This window comes from Harpia harpyja, chromosome 3 (assembly GCF_026419915.1).
Source record: "Harpia harpyja isolate bHarHar1 chromosome 3, bHarHar1 primary haplotype, whole genome shotgun sequence".
NCBI lineage: Eukaryota > Metazoa > Chordata > Aves > Accipitriformes > Accipitridae > Harpia > Harpia harpyja.
This window is the reverse complement of record NC_068942.1, coordinates 72,975,114-72,999,589: the sequence shown is the minus strand read 5'-3', so window position 1 is coordinate 72,999,589 and position 24,476 is coordinate 72,975,114. Positions and strand designations below refer to the sequence as shown.

General features: G+C 43.2%; 1 protein-coding gene across 5 annotated transcripts; it reads right to left on the bottom strand.

The window, feature by feature from the left end:
- Nucleotides 1–788: 788 nt before the first annotated feature.
- On the bottom strand, nucleotides 789–20,943 carry C3H14orf180 (chromosome 3 C14orf180 homolog). Of its 5 annotated transcripts, XM_052783341.1 has the most exons (6): nucleotides 20,807–20,943; nucleotides 13,075–13,175; nucleotides 12,166–12,273; nucleotides 8,265–8,388; nucleotides 6,321–6,347; nucleotides 1,611–3,532 (listed from the first exon to the last, which is right to left on the bottom strand). In XM_052783341.1, the coding sequence occupies exons 3-6, from the start codon at nucleotides 12,181–12,183 to the stop codon at nucleotides 3,330–3,332; spliced, it is 372 nt and encodes a 123-aa protein (XP_052639301.1). In that variant the 5' UTR covers nucleotides 12,184–12,273; nucleotides 13,075–13,175; nucleotides 20,807–20,943; the 3' UTR covers nucleotides 1,611–3,329. The 5 variants fall into 5 exon arrangements, 4 of the variants coding, with proteins under 4 accessions (XP_052639301.1, XP_052639303.1, XP_052639299.1 ...); XR_008234587.1 differs by lacking the exons at nucleotides 12,166–12,273; nucleotides 13,075–13,175; nucleotides 20,807–20,943 and adding exons at nucleotides 789–1,460; nucleotides 10,760–10,966 and having other exon boundaries at nucleotides 1,694–3,532; XM_052783343.1 differs by lacking the exons at nucleotides 12,166–12,273; nucleotides 13,075–13,175; nucleotides 20,807–20,943 and adding an exon at nucleotides 10,760–10,966 and having other exon boundaries at nucleotides 1,611–3,377; nucleotides 3,462–3,532.
- Nucleotides 20,944–24,476: the final 3,533 nt, after the last annotated feature.

The following is a 24,476-nucleotide window of genomic DNA, read 5'->3' as shown; positions in this document are numbered from 1 at the left end:
CTCTTCTACTCTCTTCTGGCCCTTTGACTCCTGCCACCCTAGACACTGCTCCTGGGAAGTCCACCTACTCGCTGTCTGCTTCAAAAATTGCTGCAAGAGTACTGTCCTTCACCACTCCCTCTTTCAGCCCTTTAAAGCTAAAACATGACCATTGCCAAGCTAGATTAAATAATTGCTCAGAGCTGGTTGGCTGCAGGATTCTTGACTTCTAAAGCGATTCACCACGCTGGCACCAGCGTGAATTCAGGTGAGCATCTCGACCATTTACAACAGATTAGGTACTCCTCCTTTTTTACCTCTTTATGGGCAATTCTCAGGAGTTGTGCTGAAGGGAAATATTACTCAGCATGGCCAGCAAGGGAATTATTACCCAACATGACTGATTTTGTGTAACTTTAGAGCTCCTATTAGCTCTTCCAAACTGACAAAGGTGTCACACCTAGAAAAACAGCATTGAACAAGAGTAAGGAGAAATCCCATCCAGCTCACAGTGCTGAGGATAGATCTGTGATGGATAAAGAACAGAAAGAAGGGGCAGAGTGGGAAAAGGGTGTGGGTGTGTGTAAGCAGGATGGATGAATGGGAAAAGAGCTTCAGTGTGAGAAGGAAATAAAGCAGGTAAGTCCACAGTGAAGCTGCGCAGCTGTAAATAAATGCTGGCCCAGGAGTTGGGATTTTTTCTCCTGTTCCCAGCCTTGTTATTGACCTGCTTCATTCACTTGCACAGATGCATTGGCTTTCTTAGCTTCAGTTTCTTCACCTGCAAAATGCCACCACTCTCCCAGGAATGGGGTTTAACTTTTATTTATTTCAAACATTCTGGCTTTGTAGCGAATTTATTTTGGCTTTCTGCAGCCTGCCATGTATTTGTCTCACCACAGCAAACAATCCTGACCTGGGAGGCCTTGCAAGGCCATGGCAAGACAGACAACTCAAGTGCTGCCTTTGTCCATGTCCAAAACTGTCCCAACCAGAGCCTAGGCAGAAGCCAAGAATAGCCATTACTCTGCTTAATTTCCCTGACAGCCCAGATGTGATAGCCGTTCTCACTCACACTGATAAAGTTGGACCCCAGCAGGGAGAATGTGGCCATTTTCCATTTAAAGCAGACCCGGTGGAAAGGTGGTCCCATGCCCATCTCCTGGGGAGCTGTGCTGGGAGGTGAGCACACATATGGACTTCACAGTGCCTCTGCATTTTCCTTCACAGTCCTAAGAGGAGTTCCTATTTTACCTTAACCCTTTGGCTTGTTTTAAATTTACTGAAACTGGGTTGCTAACATACTAGAAGGGTTCACTCTACTGCTCTTGCTCTTAAGATTGCTCGGTTCTTGTCAGTTCAGGCTTTGCTTTCTTGTTGCAATGTGCCATGGCTTGCAGTGAGGGAACTGTCCCTTCAGAAAAGGCTCCTGTTTTGAAGGGGCTAGTTGCTATGTGCTGGGAGGACATGTCAGTCCAGACCTAAAAAAGGAACGCCACTGATTTGCCAGAGTTTCAACATGAACATTAAAAAGACCATAAACTTTAACAAATGCAAACAGAAGTTGCAATGAGCCCCTTGCCCCATGCAGGTACCAGTTCAAACCTTTTTATCAGAGATTCACCAGCACACAAGTTTAAAACCTTTCTTCTTTATTACCTAAACAGCAGGGCTGAGATGGGGGAGAGGGAAGGGAAGCAGCAGTGAAACTTACCCTCAGAGCTGGGGTACCCAAGCGTTTTGCACAAATAGCCCCTGAGCTAAACACTCCTCCTGCAGCAAGCTCTGCTTCCCAGACCAGCAGCGTGTCGAATGCAATTGCTGTGGCCTTTGACATCTTAGAAGGAGCATGAGAATAACCACTGAAATCACTTCTTTCTGTCTTGAACTGCATTTATTTTTGACTTGTTCTCAATCAACTTGCTGCCCACTCTCCTTTTGTGAGAAGGCTGCATATGCTTCTGCTTATCCTCTGCCTGGTTAAAGTCTTTGGGCTGCTTGGAAGAAGGTTGGAGGGGCAGAGAGGTATGCCCCTCTTTAAAAAAAAAAAAAAAAATTTAAAAATAAAGCACCATTTTTTCTTTTTGGTGAGTTGCAATGGCAGGGGAATTTGAGCCAAGGTCTTGCAGGCATCTCTTCCACCTTCTTTGCAGAGTTTTCTTTCTCTTTTTTTTCTTTTTCCTTTTCTTCAGCTCTTACAGGTGATGTCAACCTTATCATACCAAATAAACCCAAGCACACAGCAGGTGCTACTTGACAAGAATCTAAGGCCTAAAAAGCTGGTTGTGTTGGTTTTGTCTAGGGAAAAAACATAGCTGAAGCTCATAAGCTTGCACTCACTTGCTCTCCTCTCAGACACCCAGAGAACCATTCCACATTTACTGCATGATCTCCATTAAAAGGATTCCCTTCAGAGACGTGTATACTGTGGTGGGACAATGCAGGGATAAAGGGCCTTTGCCTCCCACACCTTCATAAACAGTCCATATTACCTTTATATAAGGCCTTGAACACCCAGGCTTAAAAGCATAACCTCTGACTGAATACAAGCACTATCATAAATCTTGTAAGCTCAGCTAGTGGGGTTTATGGACTGGATCAAACCCAGAGGATTAAACTACTGATTTGATAATTAGATTGGGATTCAATGCTGCTATTTATTATGTTAGGCAAATAAACTATTTACTGTTTAAATGAGTTTTCATGTTCTTTTTCACACCTGGGAGTCAAGTGAAACATTAAGAAACAGCTTTTGCCCATGGAGGAAAGAAATGCATGAAGGGAAACAAGAAAGCCGTTTGCTGGGTTTTTACTAATAATCATTTCAGGTGTATAAATATAGCAGCTTCCCAAGCCTTTGGCCACCAGAGCAGTGTTTGTGCAATAGCTCAGCTTTAATTTAACTTTTGCAGAATAGCTCTTAGGAGACTTGAGGAGAAAGATGGTTGGGTATTTAAAGCCTTGACCTGAGACTCAGGAGACTTTTATTCAGAGCTTGCTGCCGCTTGCACAGATCAATGTATTTCTCTCTCTGCTTCTGCTCCTCATATCAGCAGTTGGTAAGCTCTTTGGGAGACAAAATTCAGATACTTCTTTGGTGTTCAGGATGATGGAGCATGAATTTGGTGGGACCTCTAGGTGCTAGTATGACCACCCACTAATATGAAAAGAACAAAGAAGAAAAAAGAGAACAAGTGGCTGCTGGACAGTGCACAACAGGGGTGGTTTTCTTGCTGTTTGGGGTGGATGCTCACGTGCTCCCCGCACGCGGCTGGAGTAGACTGGGAGCTTTGTGCTGCTGCGTGCTGGTTAGCAGTGCTCTGAGATGTCTGTCAGGCCAGAGGACATTGCTACTGTCTCATAAACCAAGTCCAGCATTTCTGAGCAATGTGTCTTATCTGAAGAAAGAAGATAACAAGTTGGGATTGAAATTCCTCCAGGACTTTGACATCTTTCTTCATGCTGGTGTAGTACAGACTCACAGCAAGGATCAGCACTGCGCAAAATGAGAGCCACAGGAGCACAGGCAACCCAGATGATGACCTGTCATCTACTGAACGGTGATGAGGAGAAAAAAGAAAGCAACATTAATTTAGTGTCATCTTAAACACTTCCCAAATTTGACCCCCTGCTGATGCCTTTGTCCCACTTTTCTGGGAACAGCAGGGTACACAGGGCTCTGGTTGTGAGTACTTCGGTAGGCATCAGTTAAATGATCGTGAGTCACACCTCCTGATGGAGGCTGGTGAGTACAAAAGATCTCATCTAATGGAACATTTAAAGAGTTTAATTATATACAATAAGAACAGGATTACCATAGCTAATGCATGATCTCAAGTTTTCCTCCAGCAATTATTTTTTATACCTTTATGCTAAATGTTAAGTTAAATACTAGGAGAATATTAAGCTACCTTGTCTAATTATTTAATGCTCATAAATGTTCCGTAAAAGAGGGAAGATCTAGATTTCTGTCCTTTTCCCTGGTAACTCAGCTTGTTTGGGGCTCCTAGTAATTACAGTAAGAGCCAAAACGTGGCTTCATTAACCGAGAGGCATATTTAGAAAGCTCTGGCAGGTTTAACCTCTCTGTAAGCGCTAGGTGTGCTAATAACAGTGGAACATCCTCTGCACTTGCTATTAAGCAAGGGCACTGTAAACATTTTTCTTGCCTTTAAAATATAGTTCAAGTATGTTTAAAGTGCCATAGGTCAGGCACAGTACATATGTGGAAATCAATGGGCTACATTTAGCTTGCCAACATCTGTGCCTCAGCCCTTGCATGTGTGTATCCACTCATGGGCCTTGGGGATTCAGTTTGATTCAAGTCTGGCTGTTCTGTTTGACTGCATGACCATTGCACAATCAGTATTATTTTATAAAGCACTTTGAGTATTAAACATGCAGTATAAAGCCAAATTCATGCCTGAATAAAAACCCATAGTGTGCAGCTATTTGCCTGCCATATGCACACAATCAATAAGAAGATAAAAATGTGGTGTGTATTATTATGGGTAAAGGGCCAACATTAGCTGTAACATATTTAAATTAGCTTCTAGTACGAGCCCTGGAATACACACCAGTCAATTAAACTGTCATACAGATGTACAGAGAGGAAGGTAAAAGTCATAAAACCAAGCGAGAAACACATAATAATGTATCAAAAAGTGTATGGGGAAAAGGTAAAATGTTAATAGGCAGTCATTTTATAGCTAACCAGAAACCAAATCAATGTCCCATAATAGACCTGAGTGAATTATTTGCAGCAAATAATTTATTCATTTGAATTTAGCCTTTTTTTTCTGTTTGTAAATTATCCATGAGCAGACTTCAATTTTTATAAATTTGTTTATTTGGCATTATTCTATGAATGGTTTATATGAAGGTATTTAGCCAGGGAATTATTCACCACTTTCTGCTTTTGCAGAGATTTGTGATTTGGAAGTTGGTATTTCCCTTGTGTGATCTCCCACACCACACAACACAGTTCTCGGTTGGGTGACCACCTGCCTTTCAAAGCATGGGGCCTGGCTGACAAGCATACCTGGTAGCAGTGAAACTTTTCTGTGAAAGCTAAACAGCTTTTCACATCAGCCCTTTTCTATGATGAAGTACTTATAACCTTTTTCATTCTTGCGAAAGTTACTTTCCATGTGAAATTTCTGGGTGATCTCAAGTGCAAACTTGGCGTTTCCTTACATCCTCTCAATTAGGGAGCATGTTCAGTGCAGGAACAGAAAAAAAATAATGTGGAAGAATAATCCCACCCACAAAATAGTGATGAGCTGTGCTCACAACAGCTTCAGCACATTAGTACAATTATGCGCTTAAATGCAAGCTTGCTTTTTTTCTAGATTACAAATAGAAAATTAATGCTTAAATTTGTTGGTTAAATTGCTTGTTGGAACAATACACTCAGCCCTAGACATGTGCCCAGTCTAAGAAAAAAGCAACTCATCCGAGAAAAGTACTGGACTGGGATACAGGAGATTTTGGTTCAGTTCCTGCCTTGGACATACATTTCCACTGTACCTGAGGGATATTTGGTCTTTTCTTTTTCACCTGGATCTTTCCTGCCTATAGTACCTTGTTCCTAGCCCTATAACTGCTTTAGCTGATGCTGCCATTGGCATAAGCATACAACCCCTCTTTCCTGGGCAATAGCGACAGCTAGGGGATATGGGGACATTTGCTTGGGAGGCCTTTTGGCATCCCAACACTACAGCTCTGTGTATGTGTGTATAAATGCATATATATAAGTACCCCTCTCCCTTTACTGCATTGCGTACAGCAGGGGCTGGATGTCGGCCAGAGCCTCTAGAAATGATCACCATCATAAGAACATCCAGATACACACATTTGCTTGAGCGGCTGTGAGGCTGGCTGGCCTCAAACATCCTTGCAAACAAAAAAGAAAAAACAGATTATTTTTATTATTTCTACCCTGCTGCCAGCATATAAATGAATTGTCTCTTCCCCACATATGAAAGTCAGCAGGGAGAACTATTGTTTTGCTTGGGGTGCTTTCCCTGCATATCTTAGTGAAAAACCTGTACCTATTCTATTGCCATAAAATATATTAATTATATTTAAATTAAAAATAGCTTCAGGGATTTCATTTTTTTCCACTATTTGTCTTACTAGATGTCTTGTTTAAAATACTGCACCAGACCTTATCAACACCTTGTGCTTCATATGCTGAGAAGAAAAAGCAACAACCACTGACAGTACAAAATGCTTTGTATACAGAGGACATATTTGCACAGTGCATCCCAGCAGCCACAGAGCAAACTCAATTTAGTGCCATGGATGGCTCACAGTTATAATGTGAAACTTCAACTTACCCACTACGTAGTCATAGCAGGAAATGGCTAGAAAACAGAATGAAAATGTTCTTACATGCCTGGAAAGCCTCTTTGCAGCAGATGAATAAAAAAGCAAGCGCCAAGCAGTGTCTCTGAAATTGCCTGTTGCCTTATAGATGCTGGGCCACCTCTTACACCACTTTTGGCTGCACAGAGTTATGTCAGATGAGGATCTACCCACTCCATGCAAACATGCAGATGTAGGTGCACTTCAGGAAAGTGAGAAAAAATTATTGTATGGGGAAATTAACTCTATCTAACCGGGACAGGGGGTTCAGAGACAGAGATTGCTGCTGTTGCAGGGAGGTCAGGAGTCAGCTCTTGCAAAAAAGACCTCCCTATTCCACATCATTTCTAGAAAGGAAAGGAGATAGACCAGCAGGCTGAGAGAAGAACGAAAGTTAAAAAAACAAAGCCCACTGTCAGATACAATTTTCATCCAACAATATCCTGGAACTGCCTCTGTTTGGCAGCCGGGGCCCAGACACAATCCTCATGAAAAGTCCAGAGAATGGAAAAATTTCAGTCGTGCCAGCAGCCTTCATCTTACCAGCCTCTATGTTAATAACATTGTGTGGACAAACACCAAATCATCTAAATCACAGGCTGTTTGCAAGACAGAGTACTAACTATGGGTTGTGACATTTCTCATGCCTTCATGTAAAAGAGTCAGTCTTCTCCATCCTTGCAGCTCCCTGGAACTCAAGCATGGCTGTGCTGAATTCAGAGCCGGTGGGAGATGAACCCGGTCCCCTCGGGCTGGATTTGACTGCAGGATTACCAGTGCTGATGTGAGGGCATGGACTCTGGCAGGGAGCTGAAAGAGGTATTAGCTCTCATCAAAATCCTGCTCTTGAGCAGTCAGATGAGCTTTAAATAATTTAGCGCTGACTCACTGAGTCTTCCCAGGAGTTCAGTTTTGATGGGAAAGCCCAGGCCATGTCAACAACCTTATCAAGAAACAGCTTTTCCCTCCTGCATTAGGAGGCACCACAAACAACGTATTGCAAAACCAATGAGAAGTCTGTTTAGACACATCAGCAGATGCCAAGTCTTGTTTTCAGAAGCTGAGTAGCAGTCCAAACAGGTGGCTGACACAGAAATTTTACCATTCTGTCACCTGTGTTCTTACTGACTGACGTATCAAAACCACACAATTTTAGTTCCCTAACAATAAATACAATTTTTCTTAGTTGGGTCCATTTGTGGAACTCAGAATGAAACAACAGTTCTTATTTGGTTATAAATTGTATATAGCACGTGCAGAAGTGCAAACTGGATCCTTGTGCTAGCCCTCTGCTTAAGGTCACTCCCAGTTCACTACACTGATCAAACTGTTACTTTGGCTCATGAATGAAAGACCAGAGGTTATGCTAGCTGTATCATTGCTTGGATGCCCTCCTTGGCAAAAATGGTTACATCCTGGCTACTTTTAATCCCAGTGGATCAGCTAGGCTCAGACCTTTGCTGTTGTATCCCATGGCATGCATGCTACTCAGAAACATGAAAGGGCTGGCTCCTTCCCCGCCATTACATTCTGGTTACCTAGAATGACATAAGCATGTTTAAATTTGGTCTGAGATCCTTTTCTGTGAGTGGAAGCATTGTTCTGGGGTAGACCTGGGGCTCAGCCAAAGCCATGGTCTATGCTGATGCCTGCGGGGGCTGACTCAGGAGTTCACCGAGAGAACAGCCCTGAGGCTGCTCCAATGCGATGCAGGAGCCTGTCTTCTCCCAGGGCAGGCACGTAAATGGACCAGATGCAATTCTGCAGAGCACAGAGCAAAAATTGTCTGTCGTCTGTTCCATGCTGAGCTCAAAATCACAAATAACATTATCAGAGGGAGAAGCTGATGTGGACAGACAGGGTGGATGTTAGAAGCTAGAAAGTTCATGCCAAAAGGCTTAATAGCTTGAGCATACCATATTCAATGACTTCTGGCTCACGGAATCGAACCTTTCTCTCTGCTTTCCGCTTTTGCCCCACAGCTTGGTCCACAGGTGGCCTTTTCCTCAATATTGAAGGAGGATAGCTACTGTCATCTGTCTAAAGAGTTGATGAAAACACAAAACACGTCACCATTCAAACTGGAGTAATGCATCTGGGTGAAGCTTTGAGCTTTTGTGGCTATGTTACCATGTCCCTCGAAGGACATGATATGAAACACATCTGTTTTGACATTTATAGTCAGACCACTGTAATATTTATAACAAGACAATATGGATATTCCTTCATTGTTATAGGTCTTCAGTACTCCACAACTGTTTTCTCAGGAAAAAGGTTGGTTAAAGTAACAGGCAGTAAAGTGTTCAGAAAGGATTTCTCTGAACTGGAGTGAACACTTACTGAAGGTGGGTGCTTAACAGCCCTGGGGTAGATGGACATAAATGTGATATGAAATATATGAACCATATCATTGGGAGCACCTTTTAAATGTTCTTCTGAGCTAAGCAGCTCCATTCTGAATGTAGTGTTGCCATTTCAACAACTGAGACTATGCAGCAGTTTTGGGTTAGGACACTATCCTGATGGGTATGAGAAGGTAATTTGTTTGCACTTTGATATCACAATTACATTGTTGCTCTGGTTTTTGCTTGGAAGCCACACTCAGTCTTTGATAACGGAATCAGATTGCTGTGGATTCTGCCAAATGACAAGACACAGAGCTGCAATAATAGTAGTAAGTCCCTTTTCTGCCTAGGAATGCTCCCACAGTCAATTCCCCAAAGTGAATCCCAAGCATCTCAGTTCAGAGACACCCACTGTCCTCTGGAAGTGGAAAGCAGATGGCAAACTTTCTACTTTTCAAAGACCTAAGTGGGTGACAGAGATTATCCACATTTTATTTTTACTTTAAAATCAAAGTCATCTTCCCTACCCCTTTCTCCTCCTTCCCTCTGTTCCTCTGCTAGGTAAAGAGTATTATTTCTTAGATGGTTTGTTTGCTCCTTCTGGTCACTGTCCCTGCTCCTTATTTTTCCCTTGTGTGTCATTTCCCCACTCAGTGATTGCACGCTCCTTCCTCTATGTTTTTCTTCCTGCTTTAATCTTTCTACTCCTTAATCCCTGCTACTTTTGCCCATTTTTAGACTCAAATACCCTTGCCATACACCTTTTATCTTTGGATGCTTTCCCCACATTCACCATTTCACACACCTGCTCCTTGGGCTGCAGAAGCAGGATTAAGTCCCATTAACTACAGTCTGGGGGTGTCAGACCCCAGACTACAGAGGAGAAGTAGGTTTTCTTACACATCACACTCTGGATAATCTCAGAAAGGCACATAACATAGCCAGCAGGAACTGCCATGGAGTGAGGAATGTCTTCAGCTTTGATACCTTCTCCTGAGGGATTTATAAACCAGATTTCAGCTTAATTTATTACTGATAAGGATGCTTTCTCTGACCTTGGCGTCATACAAGCATCCATACCACCTCTGTCTCATGACCGGGGACATTGTATGTTGGAGCTCTGTGGTTTTTATTCAGCAGCTCAGAAGCTGGAAGACCCATTCAGGGTATGGGAAACCTGGATTCAACTTCTTTCTAAGTCCAAAGGAATAGGAACCCACATCTCTTATATGCACGCCCTCATCATCAGAGCTATGGTGCACACATGGGAGCAGGGAATCTCAGTCTCTGTCACTGAAGCTCTCTTACTTGGCCTTGAATAATTAAATATTCATTGAGCTAAAGAAAGAAAGAATGAAAGAATGACTTTACAGCCTGGTGTCTGGGTGCTCCCTTGGGGGTGGGAGAAGCCTGCTTCTATCCTTGCTCCAATGTACACTTAATATGAAATACTTAAATATTCATTGGAGCAGTCACTGGGAACAGGGTCTCTCATCTACCAGGTGAGTACCCTAATCACTCTGCTATAGCCACACACACACACTTTCTGGCACAATGAATATTTAATTAGTCTGTGTAAACTGAAACAGGTTCAGGGAGACACAGCCCAGCTCAGAGTAGCGGTGGTTGTAGCTTTAGCTAAGAGGGCTCCTCCCGTGGCACAGCCAAGGAAACTGAACCTTATATTTGAAGAGATTTATAACTCCAAGTGTGGCTTTCATCAGTAGGAGCTTTTCCAAACACAATAGCAACATCACACCAGAAGAGAAAAACATTAAACAACTAGCTGGTTGGGTAGCACCTAGCCAAGGAAGAACTTAAAAAGGAAGTGGTATTTACAATATTTACTAGACTTTAATAACTTATGGAAATCAAAGCTACACAGTGTAAGAAGAAATGATGCATTCTCCCCTCAGACAGAAACTTAGTGTTGCCATACTGTGACAAGAGCTGGAAACCTACCAAAGTGCTAGCCGGGAAATTATTTGCCCTTAAAAACAACCCATTTGTGAAAAGCTCCGGGTGTTGGACACAAGGACTCTATTGCCCATCGAGAGATTACTTACCGGCAGCTCCTCTGCACTAGAAGGTGGGGCTGGACATATCTGGGACATGTACTCTGGATGGCAACATGAAGCCTCCCACACGAAGCTTCGGTTGGAAAGCCACTTGCTCAAGAAAATGAGAAGGAGCAGGGGAAAGCGTCTGGAGATCCCTCTGCAGCGAGGACTGCGCAGACAGTGACACCAAGCAGATGGGAGCAGCAGCAAATGACAGAGGAGTGGAAAGAAGAGTTTCCGCCCTTCATACCAGTGTTGGCTTGGGAAGGATGACGTTGCTTGAAATGTACTCAGTCACCAAAAATAGCACATAGTGATAATACTGATTGTGCAGCTGGAAAGCAGGGCTTTCCTGGCAACTGGAAAGGGCCTGAATGGAGCAAATCACAAATAAACACCTACGTATTTACGTGCGTAAACATGAAGTTGAGGCTGTTCTTTTTATAACGATTGCTGCATTTCCATGATCATGTTGATCTCCTTTCCAGAAGCCATTCCCAATCTCAAAAATCTTGCAAGTGGGATTGCTTTTAATCCTTCTCCCATTCAAAATATATGGGTAAGGCCATCAGGAAATGATATAGTTGTAGTGGGATCACATATATCTCCCTCCAGTACAGTTATGGCCTCACTTTATATGTTTTACAAATTAGATCCATTACTATAGTAATAAAGTGGGATTTTAATATTAGACATTTCTGCAGATATTATAATAAGATTATTGATAGGAAGACAGGTGATTTACTGTGCAAGAGGCTTTAACAGCCCCTTGTCAAATGCTGAAGGCTGGTCATCATCAAATATACAATTTCCGGTCAGAAATACTTGCCGTGACTGCTGAAATATGGTGGTTTACTGTCTCTACAAGCACAAGCTTGAGCTTTTTTGCTGCTCTTTTCCTGGAGCTATTTATTTGCTGTGACATGTCTAAAGTACTCCAGTTTTGTGTTATTTTCCAGGTGGTTGGATGGATTCTTCCATGGCATGCTCAGACTGGCCCTCGTTTTGCACCTACCCAGTGGAGCGAGGGTTGCAAGATGCTTGCATTGGCACCAGGAACCAGAGGGCACAGCAGCTCTGTGGGCTTCACGGTCTTAATCTTCCTTTCAGGGATTTGGGGAGCGGGTGAGTAGATGGGAAGGATTGGGATCCTCCCCCAGAGAAAAGTGGGCCAGCACAGCAGGGGAGGCATCTGTGGCTGATGTGGGGTCAGCAGCCCCCTCGAGCCTTGCTGCCCTCCCGCAGCTCAGCCTCTGCACGGGTCTGCAGTGCTTGCAGGGGCTGCTGTCCTCAAGCCCTTCCCTTTCCAGTGGTGAAAGCAGTGTCAACACAGAGAAGAACTGATTTTGCTGGCCTGGGGCTCTTCACTGAACGCACCATATCTAAAAGCCACCTGGAAAGAGTTACCTTACCTTCTCTTTCCTGTACATTGGGGTGATGGAGGGCTTTTCCTCATGCTGCAACCGGCTCACAGCTGCAGGACTTGTGAAACGCTCTCAAAATCCCCTCTCTGGTGTATCCTGCAAGTGTTTCACAGCAGTTATTTTGGGATACCTAAGCTGAGCTTTTGGTCGGGAAAAGTCATTCTTCAAAATTTTGTTCATAGTAGATCCTAGAGAGAAAGGTGACAAAGCTTTCCAAACCATGGTCCCTAGCTTCTCCTCTGGTTCCTCCTTCCTCCTATTGTGATAATCACTTGCTATTAATTAATATAAGAAGGAATTCACCTGCCTACTTTGACCAGCAAAACTGGTGGAGGTGGGAAGAGGGAAGTCATCATCCAGCTTTGACTTTCTCCATGTGAATTTTCTCATTTATTTTTACTAGCGTCATCCAGCAAGGCATATAAGAAGGGCTTGTGCAGCCTCTTACTCCTGCAGAGAGTGGCAGTGGGCTTGTGAGCTTTTAGACCTGAATGAAAAACCTCGTTCCTGTCTTTTTCACTGAATCTGGTTTTGTTGAAGGAAAGGTCTCACATTTTTCTAACACTTTGTTGGAAACTTTTTGGTATTTTCTTTAAAAAAACCCTGCAGAAAAGTCCAGGGGGGTGGTTGTTTTCAAGAAATGGACATATGGAGACAACATTTGTCATTTTCAATGCCAGAAACCATTTCTTTTCAGTTCTAGATTCCCCTTAGATGTAAATAATTTTTCTGTTAATTTTATTGAAAAAGAATTGGGCAGCTTAGAAATGTTTTCATGAAAGATTGCTATCCAAATGTTAGGAATGATCATTTCATAGTGTCATTCTCACTTTTATCCCACAATGTGTTAATTATATTGACAGAAATGTTGTAAATGCTTGAGTAGTTAGTAGTTACCTGGGCACTCCAGTTCCAGTGGATAAAAATGTCAGGAGTCCAAATCTCATAGCAGGGACAGATCCATTCCTACTAAGTGCTTTTGATTGCAGTTTAACAACCTAATATTGGATATACATGAGGAATAAAACACAGTTTAATGCATGAAGTGAAAGATTCCAGGAAAATAATTTCACTAGCCTCTGAAATCACTGGTAATAAATAATAGTTAAAATAGTGGGATAATTTCTGCTTTGGAAGATGGAAGAATTTCCTTTAACATTGCCCTTCTTTTAAAGTAATTTTTCTTCTAAGCTTTGATGTCATTTCATGCAACATATGTCAGAAGCAAAGCTGGACAAAGAATTAGTAAATTAATTATTTAGCTGATGAGCGTCACCTCTATTTCTTTCAGCTAATTGTTCACAAATAGATAGTGACTTTTGTGAATGTATTCATTATTCAGATTTATTCAGTGGATAATTGCTGGGAGTAATTCTTTGTCTGTAGATTGCTTGGAAGCATTTTGCTGTGAACATTTAATAGTAAAAATCTATCCAGGCTTTCAGTACAAGACAAACTAAAAATATCTGTAACTGCTGATGGAGTCCTTAGACACGAACAATATACTGCAGTCTTAATGAGCAATGCCAGTGTTTTCAGGAAGAACTCCACTACTTCCCATGGTACATAGGAGGGAAAGCAAAGACATCTCAACTGTCTGTGTAGTGCCGACTTTGAATGGTGCACATTGTATATGCAAATAAGTTTTTACAAGAAAAGGGCTGCTTAAGTGTTTGCTCAGCAGAAAAACAAAACAAGCCTGAACAGAACATGATTGACTTCCCAGTGAATAAATATGAACAGTCCACACAAAGAAACTAACTGCACAGCCAGTATTTCCCTGCAATACCCCAATGGAAGATGTCTAGGAAATAAACATAACATGATAAAACAATTTTACACTCAGAGGATAGCTGTGTAACCATATGAACTCTTTTTCCATTTCCTTCTGCAGGAATAAATATTCTAGACAAGCAAAGTACTTTGTAAATGATGCCTTTGTGGGGATTCGTCTGGCCTGGTTCAATTATTTTGAAACCTAGCAATTTTCTCATATCATTGAATCTGGTTTTATTGCAAATAGGGTCATAGAAATAGTCACTCATTGCAATAATGGACTTAGTTTATCTTAACTATTAACACTTCCAGTAGGTTTACACACACGTATATATTCAATATTTATGGATATGCACAGTGCATATATATTAATAATGAAGCAACTTTATCTCCAACAATCTGAAAACAAAATCACGTAATACCATACAGTGCAGGGTGCAGTGGTAACTGGAAGCAGCATATCAGGATAACAGAACAGAAAAGGAATAAATAAATTAGAAGGGAGTCTTCCATATCTTCTTCAACTTCCAGAGTGTCAGTTGAGCCTTTGATCAATATTCCACCTTTTGTGGTTCTGTGTGCTCTTGATTAATAATTTACAGATGCACCTTTTGGCAGTAAGGTAAGTTTTGTGTTTGCCAAGAGTGATTTTCCACCAGTCAGGGAATACATCAGGAAATAAAAAGGCAAATTGCCCCACAGAGTATAATTAGCTGTGTGCCTTCTTCCTTTTTCTGCCTCTGGAGAAACAGATTTACTGCTGAAAGGTGTGGGACACCCATGAGGTGTCATACGGCACTGTTTCTGCTCCTCAGACCTCCCAGGGAGGAAAGCACTGTATAAATCCCAACCTCAAGACAAAAATCAGCCCTTTGGACTGCGTGTTTCCATGTGTATTCCACAACCAGAAGGGTCATGGTTAATGTCTCATCTGATGGTCACTCCAAAATGGGGCATTTTTGTGGAGTTGGGGAAAAAAAGATCAACAACAAAGCATGATGGAGACAGAGCAATGAAGGGGAATATGGCCTGATAACACTTGGTGTGTGTAGCCAGCTAGGCTGAAAGCAATCAATTTTCCTTTCCGTGTATTCATTGATTCCTATGAAGCCCAGAGATCTGTGTACCCAGGTGTATTTGTCCCTAAGGAAGGGCAGTGTGGTCAGTAGAAAGCACAACATTGACAGTCCCTATGGTGCTCCATGAAGGACCCACAAGGGTCCTATCCTCCCAGTGAGACCTTCTCTTCGCCCTTTAGGTATTACTACCCTGTGCTGGAAATTTTCATGATCACACAGATCTGCAAGCTCCCTTTTGATGCAGGTAGGCAGACCTGAGGCCATTCATCTGGGAACTGCAGGTCTGGATTGTTACTCTTTGCAAAAATTAGATTAGGCATGGTAATACCACATGCAGCCATCTGATCCAGCACTACAGAATTCATTTCTGAAGGCAGAGCCCTGGCTTCATTTGTGGATTTAGCAGGTCCTTCTGAGTGATGATTGCCTTCCTGGAGCTGTGGCACCAGTTTCAAATCCACAGCATGCAGGAGTTTGTACTGGTTTTGAACTGAGCTCTTTTCTAAGGGAAAGACACAAGCATTGATCAGAACGTGTAGTAGGGTTTTGCATTATGGTGAGAATGTCCCTGCTGCTGGGCACAGTGATTTGTGCTCTACTGGGACTGGCTAGAAATGATTTAACTCTGTTGAGGAACCTGGTCTCAATTCATCTCTGGCATGAATCCATTGACATATAAAAGGCATGGATCTGTCTCCATTTCTTAAAATTGCCTCTCTTAGTCATGCGTCTTTCCGGGTAGATGTTACAAATAACCACAGAGTACTTGTGATGATATATAGTAAACATAGAGAGAATTTCTGGCTGCTGAAATGAATTTTCTAAATAATTACAGAATGATTCCACATCCTTTTCATAATTAGACTCCTGAGATTACAGCCAAGATATTATTTGTGATTCAACATGCATTTTTATTTTGGAAATGTCCCATAAGCCATTAGGTTTATTCCACCTGAGGTTTTCTAATTCATTCTGTTCATCCTGCCACTGGGATCTTAAATGTAAAGCATGTATTGATTGAATAAGAGTTACCAAGTAACCATATGCTAATAACTGTTGTTGGCTCACTGATTCCACATCAGCCAGTCCTGTTGATGTGGGATGTAGGAGGTGGACAGGGCTGGAGTGAGTAAAGTCATTCTGAGTCAGCTTTTGTCACACGTTTATCGTATTTTAGGAACAAAAAGGAGCAGAACTGGAACCTCTGCTTAAAGCACCTGGGCTGCCATTGATGGCAGGGCCGCCACCAGCCATGAGATGAATGAGAAAGATGAACCCACTGCAGCAGGAGGATGGCTGAGCTGGCATAAAACACAAAGGGAGGCAAAAAAAGACATGAAAAGAAAACCCCTTAGAAACAGCAAAAGGAGAATTATCTTCAGGAGTTCCGTTTTAGCAGTAATCATTTTGTGCTCTCTGTTGTGTCGATTGGGGCTTTCTGTAACAATTCCCCATTTTCCCAGGGGAGTTTTGGCCCGAGGAGAATTCAGGCTAGGATGACTGCAGGGTATAGCCTAAAAAGGGGATTAGTGGTCTTGTCTAAATCCCAGATATCAAAAGGCTTCTGTTGACTTCTGCAAGCCACTGTCTGTCCTTAATGGATTTTAGAAACCTGGTAGCCATTAATGCCAAACTGGTGCTGAGAAGGGTGTCAAGTGGGACTGACAGCAATGGGAAGGGAAGAAGCCAAGGGAATCGTAAAGCACCTAGGTGCAGGCATCGCTACATACGATGCTTTGAAGGTACTGATGTAAATGCTCTTGAGCTCCATTTACAATGTCACCTTAGAAGGGGATTAGATTAGATTAATGACATGAAAGAACAGAAAAATGGAGAAAAGAGCAGATCGAAGCATAAGAAAAGCCCAAATGAGTACAATATGCATGAATTGGAAAGAGTTTGGATGGTGATATTGGATGACGAAGAATATAAAAAGCAAGTGGCAAATCCCTCTGTCATTGGCAGTCATTTTACATCAATGATAAGTCTATTAATGCCGATATTTGTTCTGGATTTAATTTCTTGTAATTAATATGTAAGTCTTTCTCCTCCACCTCTCCAAGCCCTGGAGGCTGGTGTTTTCAGAGTAAAACAAGTAGGTTTAACAAAGAGTAATTGGTACAATTTCCAAAACTGGCCAAGTGCTTCTGGAGCCTATATTCAATTGCATCTCAATTTAAGCTGAGGCAAGGAAGCTAAGCAAGGGAAAATTCAGGCAGCACATCAAAGAATGCTTCTGGACATCAGGGCATACAGATAAGTCAGGTTGAAAGCCAGTTATGTTTTGCCCAGGCAAGCTAAAGATTTAAGTTGTGGTTTTATTCCAAAGCAGAGCATCCTTTGGCATGCCTGCAGGAGTGTTGGAAGGTCCTGCTCATGCCAAGACAATTTGTGTCTTACAATGGGGTAGCGGAGAGCAGGATGGACTTTTACTGGAGAGTGTGGAACCAGGGTCCAACTCTGATCCCTGGCAGGTTTGGATCAGATCCTTAAAATGCTGCCTAGGAGGCAGCTTGTTACTAGCTGCCTTGTAACAGTTACAGACGTCTTTCTTTTCCCCCCCTTCTCTCTCCTTCATTCTTATCAGAAATTTGGTCCCAGACCAGGAAACCTCTCAGCTTAAATTAATATGTTGGTCAGAATCATCTCTGCTTAAACAAATGCACTTTTTCTGATGTGGAGCATTTTCATCATCTCAAATGTATGAGCCTTTCAATCAGTTTCCTCAATGAAACAACGGAAATTACTTTGCCTTTTCTTTTAAAGCTAGACAAATGCAAAGGCAAGAAATAAGTTTCACAGGACAGCTATGGAGATGTTGAATTAATAGTGTCTGAAGGGAGGAAAACTGAAACTGAGCTTTCGGTCTATCATACGATTCTGGTTATGTGGCTGTTCCCTGACAGAGGCAAAACTTCTCGGTACAGAGAGCTGGTTCAGTGTCTTGCATTCTCTCTTTCATGCATTATATCTTCTCTAGCAAGCATTTCTGGGAGAAGTATCAAGACTGGAGTGCTCTTATGCTCTCTACCTAGTGTTAGCATTTCTCCCTGTGGATTGGAGAGCTGGAAAAAATTAGATCCCTTTTGGAGCATCCTGGGCCAAAAGGCTCTTTCCAACTCTATAGTGAAGATGATGGAAAAGCAAGGCCACCACTCGCCCTTCAGACAAGAAGACCTCTCCTGCTTCTGTGACTCCCTTGAGGCTGTAGAACTGAAACACCAATTCCTGACACTCCTGGTTTTGGCAAGCTTTGTCACTTGCTGCATGGATAGTGCCAGAGCTGGGAAATAGTGTCAACTTCTTTGATGGACATATTTGACAGTCCAAATCAAAACGTTATTAGCAAGGGATGCTATAAGACTTCTTTACAGAAAAGTTGCCTTCTGTTTGACTGACATTTTCTTTACAAGTCTTTTTTTGTGCAACATTTCTAAAAGAAAGTAAAAGGACACCTGTTTTTTCCCCACTCCACAATCAGGGATGCCACTGACTCCAATGAAGAGTTCCACATGTGGAACCCCTGCAGGATTTCACCTCTGTTACTCACATCTATAGAACTGATAGATCTCCACTAAAAGAGCAAAACTTATCTCTGTTAGGGCACTTTGGGTCAAGCTGCCTTTCTACTTACACCCCTGAAAGAATATTGCAGTGAATGGAAATTTGTTAGGGCATGTGTAATGGCATTTGCTCTTTGGTTAAGTGAAGTAATATGAAATACAAAGACTGGGGCAAAGTACTGTTGATCCCAAAACACAAATGTCAAGTTTCTTGTCTGACCAGAGCAATAATTTCTATTTTTCTCTGGTTAAAGTAATGTTACTATGAGGGGCACAGTCTGTCTGTGAGGTTGGCGCTCTGCTCTCTTGCGCTATGGCTCTACTGGCTTCTGCCAAAAGGCCAAGTAATTTCATCTGTCACATTCCCACTGCCTGGTCTGCTATCACTAGCTTGTTATAACTGGTGAATTTCCAACATTTTGGCACTTCCAATGCACTGGCACACAGCGTAAACTTCTGAATAATATACTCTGCTTGCAGTACATGAGTGAAGAAAGTATCTGTCTGCTTCACACTTCCTTCTCTTTAAATGAATTTTTCTCACAAGCATTCATCTCTGCACAACGACACCTGCTTCCCATTTCTAAGACTGGTAGCCAGCCTACTCCTCACCTGCTCCTCCAGCCTGGGTTCGTCTGGGCTGTGCTGGGTGACTTTACCTGGCATTCGTCATGGTGGCAGCAAACGCTGCAGCCTGCTACCAGAGAGTGATGGGTGATCCAGGTGTTGGGTGCCTCTCCTGTTTCAGATAGGTGGGCGTATTGAGAAACACACGCTTTCCTGAAGCCTGCAATTTTTCCTTGGATGCAAAATATGTCCCTCCACTAAAGCATGTACAAAAAGCATATCTGAGACTAGAAGAGGAGAGAATTTCCTCAAACTAACCCACAGGAAGGTGCATACTGGAGCCACCACTCTGTCATGTCTTTCAGGAGGATCTGGTGTGAACCCGCATCCTGTGTTGGAGAAGGAGACCAAGTAAGTGCCAGGCTAATCAAGGCTGGTGGGTTTGCGTGGCCATGATACACTCTCTGTTCCGTGTTCCCCATTACTATTTCAGAAAGGACACCTTCAGCTCCTTTGCCTTTACCAAACAGAAATCAAACACCTACAAGGCAGCAAAATGGCACTGCTTCCTTTTTTTCTGGGGATGTGCAACATAAATAAACAATACAGAGAAGGAAAAAGAAAGGGAATGTGGAGAATTTGGAGCAGGTGGCACTGGTGGTTGTCACCTTTACTTGTTGGTTCAGAGTTGGATTTTGGGGCAGCGTGTAGTGGAAATGGGCTGGCCCTGGACAGGAGAAGCTAGCACTCCAGTGTACCAAGCAGCTCTCAGTCCATTAAGCCATCTGTTTACACAGGAATCTCTTTTACAAAACCAAGGCTGGAGGTATTTTGGGGATGAATTCCTCAAACCTTGGCTCTGTCCAACAGTCCATGCAATAGTAGCTCTGGCCCTAGGCATGTGCAACTAAACCCCTCCTATCTGAAATCTTTGCTTTATTTGCTCCCCAAAAAGTAAAGTAGCTGCTCCAGGATGCATATCTAGAACTTTGTAAATTCAGATACTTGCCAAAACCTTTTATTGCAAAACAGTCCTGTCTGAATAATGACCCGTTCACTCTAGGTGCTTTATATGAGCAAAATGGACGTTAATTCCTGGGTTTGGGAATGGCACTAGGAAGGGAACATAGAGCTTTCGTGATCCACACAACGTTAGGCAGGTCAGACCTCCTTTCTGGAGGTAGATTGGGTTGTTTGGGATCTGAAATGTTTCCTACCTTGTTTTCAACATTAATGGCAAAACAGGCTCTAGAGGAACAGATCGCCATATTGCTTTTATACTGATTCAATTCTAAAAAGTCTGCTAAGAGATTTTATTGCAGCTCCTAATAATGGTTATTATTGATCATAAATAATAGGCTCATTTTCATAAGTCTCTTTAAGACCAGGGCTGTATAAGAGCCATAGATACTGGTAAAGAGACTGCTCCTGCCCTGAAGCCTGTATAAACTGAAGGAGCAATGCCAGTTTACACCAGACTAAAGATTTGGCCCACAGTTTCCAGAGAGGCTGAATATACAACATAAGGGAAAAGAAGCCAAGAAGCTGCAGTGTTTTGACAGAAGCAGGTTAAGCAGTTTTATGATAGAGGCTCTCTCCACACTGGCCTATACAGGCAAAACCACAAAACATTTTTAGACGTACCTGTTGGTCACGATGAAAAACGTAGGCAGCATCTCAGACTGACATATCTAGCTTGGGAGGCCTGCTCAGAAAAATCCTTCATCAGAGCAGCAGCTGTCTCCTTCCCCCGAGCAAATTCCTTTAAAGCTGTCAAAGATGCTGTAATCAGACTAGGTCATCAAAACCAGTCCTCCTGAGGACTGGAAATAAGATCCAGAGATGAGCATTCAGCTACATGGGCAAGGTCTAAAACACTAAAGTTTCCATTGAAATTAAATGAAGGGACTGTAATTGCTGTGAAAGAAAAGCTAAGCAATCATTGGGAGAGCCCGAAAGCTTTCAAACTACCTCCTGAATTGATGCTGGCTGTAAAGCAGGGATCTATGTACTGCATAACAGAATCTGATAACAGAGCAAAGCTTTTACCGGGAAACCAACTTAGATAACTACTGGAGCATTTGCCTGTGTGGCTCCTGGAGCTAAGGCAAATTTTAATCGAGTTTTCACCACACAGTTGAGTAGTTTTATTACCAGGTTAAATAAAAAAGGTTAATAAAGTAATAAAAATGGATTCTTTGTCTTCTTGATTTCAAAACATGAAGCTGTGGTCAATATGTTTAATAATTTGTAAATAGAGTGGAACAAAGCACAATAGCCATGGTGACTACTGAGGGGATTGCTGTGCATTTGCACCCTCTCTTGTACTTGTGCTTGCATCAGCAGTTTTGCAGTTTCCATAAATCATTTGTCAGAAAGGAAGAGAAAATGGACCAAGCTCCTCTCTGGTGCAATGTCTACTGCTGTTACTGGAGTTACATCTGGGATAAATTTGGCCGGGATTTGACTAAATCCATTCTTGGATAAAATTAAAAGGTATCAGTGTATTTGATTTTAGCTGTATTTACAGTATATTGTTTACAGTGTCTCTGATTTTAGGTGATTGATCCCTGCTTGAGGAATAGTATTGGAGTAAATAAATCAAAATTTGTCCTTAATGCTTCTCCAGTGCTCTGGCATTACACCAGATACTGGTTCCCAGATCTTTCCTATTGCTCAATTTTTTTGAGAAAAGAAATCATCGCAGTGCATGGTGCAAATGTTTGCATAACTACGGAAAAAATGAGGAATAAACACCCTCTCTCCTAGGTGAGAATAGCTGGGGAAAATCACTGACTGATCAGACACTTGATGCGCTAATGGTCTAGCCAGCCCTTTGGTACCACTGGGCTTACAGCTGCCCAGGATGCTGCTGCAATGGGCACAGGCAAGGGGAGGACAAAGCGTGCTGGGCTGCCTGAACTGCAAACAGCAGCCAGTATTTAAGGGGAGGAATCTCTGGGCGGGGAGAAAGAAAGAAAATGAAGGTAATAGGCTCCACTGAGCTTCTGAAAAAAGATAGTTGGAGGAGAGGTTGCTGAAGCACAGGAGAGGTGGAGGTGTGTTGTGGGGGCATGGGGATCTCTAAAGCAGTAAGGGAGACCCCAGAGCAGTAAGGCATGGGGAAAGCTGGTGCAGGCAAGGAGCGGGCAGCAGTCCCAGGAGGTGGATCATTAGTGATATCGAGGAATCCATTTCCCATTTCTGATTGCTGTGTTCATCAAAGTCTCTGAGGGTGTTTCACCCAACTGGCTCTGTGCTGCTTTTCCCATCTGTCGGAAGGGGAAACTGAGGTACCGGGTTGCAAAGTGATTCGCCCAAGGCCACTCAGCAAGCCAGCAGCAGAGCTGAGTGCTGGGGTCAACTGATTGCTCAACCCACCTTCTACAAAATCCCCTGCTACCAGGGGCAGGTGACTGCTCTGAGATGCTTCAACCAAAGGCTTCTGCAGGCTGTGAAGCTCACAACTATCCAGGGAGAGTACATCAAGAATAATCAGAACATAAAAACTGTGGGAAATGTTGCTATAAATCCTGTAACACTGAAGATCAACCCTGTGAAAGTTTTGCAGTGAGGCAGAGTATGGAGCAGGTAGCAGAGAGGAATATCACACTATATATAAAGCCATATACTTGCCTGAACCCTCTTGAAGAGCAACACCCACCAAAGGGACTGTGCTTGAGTGAGCTGCAGGGCTTCCTCAGCTGTTTATCCTGGTGAAGGATATTTAACAGCCCAGTCAACTGGCTGAAGCTCAGCTGAAAAACCACAGTGCCAAAAGCACAGGAGACGGAGCCAGTGCAATAAACACAAGGCTGCTTTGACTTTTTTCTGTGTCTAATTATATATATGTTCAGAATTCCTGGGAATTATAACCTTAAAGTTGCTTTTCCTTCCTCAAAGGCTTTGACCCTGAGTTAAGCAACCAAGAACAAAAAACCAAGTGCCTTTACTCTGCAGCTCCTGTGCCACATTATTCCTGTATCGAATCTGGCAGCTTCCAGTCTTCCCAATACTATAATTAGAGCATCTCGCAGCCATCGAAATAGCACTGACCCTCGCCACAGTGCTGACCTGCCTGCTTTGCAGCTTTCATCTGTCACGCACAACAGCTCCTCGCCCACACAGAGCAAGTGCACGGAGGGGACGGGGGTTTTGCATTTCGGCTGTCCCTGGCCTGCAGCCTGGGTCCACACATCACCCTGGCTCCTGCACACCCTGCCCTGTGTTATGGGAGGCTGGCTGTGCTGCAGCTTTTCTGCTGGAATGGGGGAGCTGGGTGAAATGGGGAGCTGGAGGAAGGAGACACTTTAATTTGACATCCCTTCACCCAGGTTGCTTCTTGAATTAGTGCATGAAACTTGGCTCTTCTGTCAACATTTCATTCGTGTTTGATATATATGAATGTGCAGGCAGGCTCTGGCTGACTGTACAGACTGCTGATTTAGAGAGAGCTGAGACCCCAGGGTAAATTAACACAGCCTGGTTTCCTTCAGTCTGTGCTGTTTGTCTGGGCTTCCAGCTCCAGAAACCCCTCACTGAGAGCTGGGGAGCCCCTGCCACCTCCCGAACTCCCTGCAGGGGCTGGGATGAGAGGAAGGAACAGAGGCTTTCCCTGCCAAGCAAGGATTGCTGTGTTGCGGGTCGATGGGCTAAATTTGCCCTCAATCTGCTTTGAACAGCCACATGGATTCAAAGTGGTCTCAGTATTTTGCCAAGTTGCATTTAGAGGAATTTATCCTCCTTAGTCAATGGGGTTAACAAGCAGCCAAGAGAGGTGTAGGCAGTGACAGAGAGCACTTATGCCTTTAGCAGCTCTAAAACAGGTGAGCTAATAGCTGCCCCTGGCAGGCTTTCTCCAGGGAGCCACGGTGGCTACCTTAGATCGGATATCTGAGTTTTATGTGGCTGAGAAGACACATGGACTGGGTGCCTCTCTGAGTGGGACCGGGTTAACGCAAGGACCCATCGTCCGTGGTTTCATTGCGGGGTGCACATCAGATTCGGCTGCCTTGGGAACCGCAGGCTACAGGGGTTCAAGTGCTCTGCCACACAGGGAACTGGGCATGGACCAGGACTTCTGTTTTATTCCCTGCCATCCTATCACACATGGGCTATTGTGCTGTAAATGCAGCGTCCGCTCCCGCTCCCTCCCTCTCCTGCTCCTTCCCATGCTCACCAGCCTAAACTGGAAAAGCTGCAAAAGGTCCAGCTTCATTTCAACTCCTCTTCGTGTCAGCCAACTGGCAAAAGCCGACAACAAATTCACACTCATCTGGATGGAGTAAAAGCATGAGAGCTTTCACCCTGTGTG

Coding starts and splice junctions, on each gene's coding strand:
- C3H14orf180 (XM_052783339.1), bottom strand. CDS start 10,807: ATGTCCCAGATATGTCCAGCCCCACCTTCTAGTGCAGAGGAGCTGCCG. Junction 6,348..8,264: donor GCCAGAAGTCATTGAATATG/GTATGCTCAAGC, acceptor TCTGTTTTCTAG/CCATTTCCTGCTATGACTAC. Junction 3,533..6,320: donor CTGCTATGACTACGTAGTGG/GTAAGTTGAAGT, acceptor ATCACCGTTCAG/TAGATGACAGGTCATCATCT.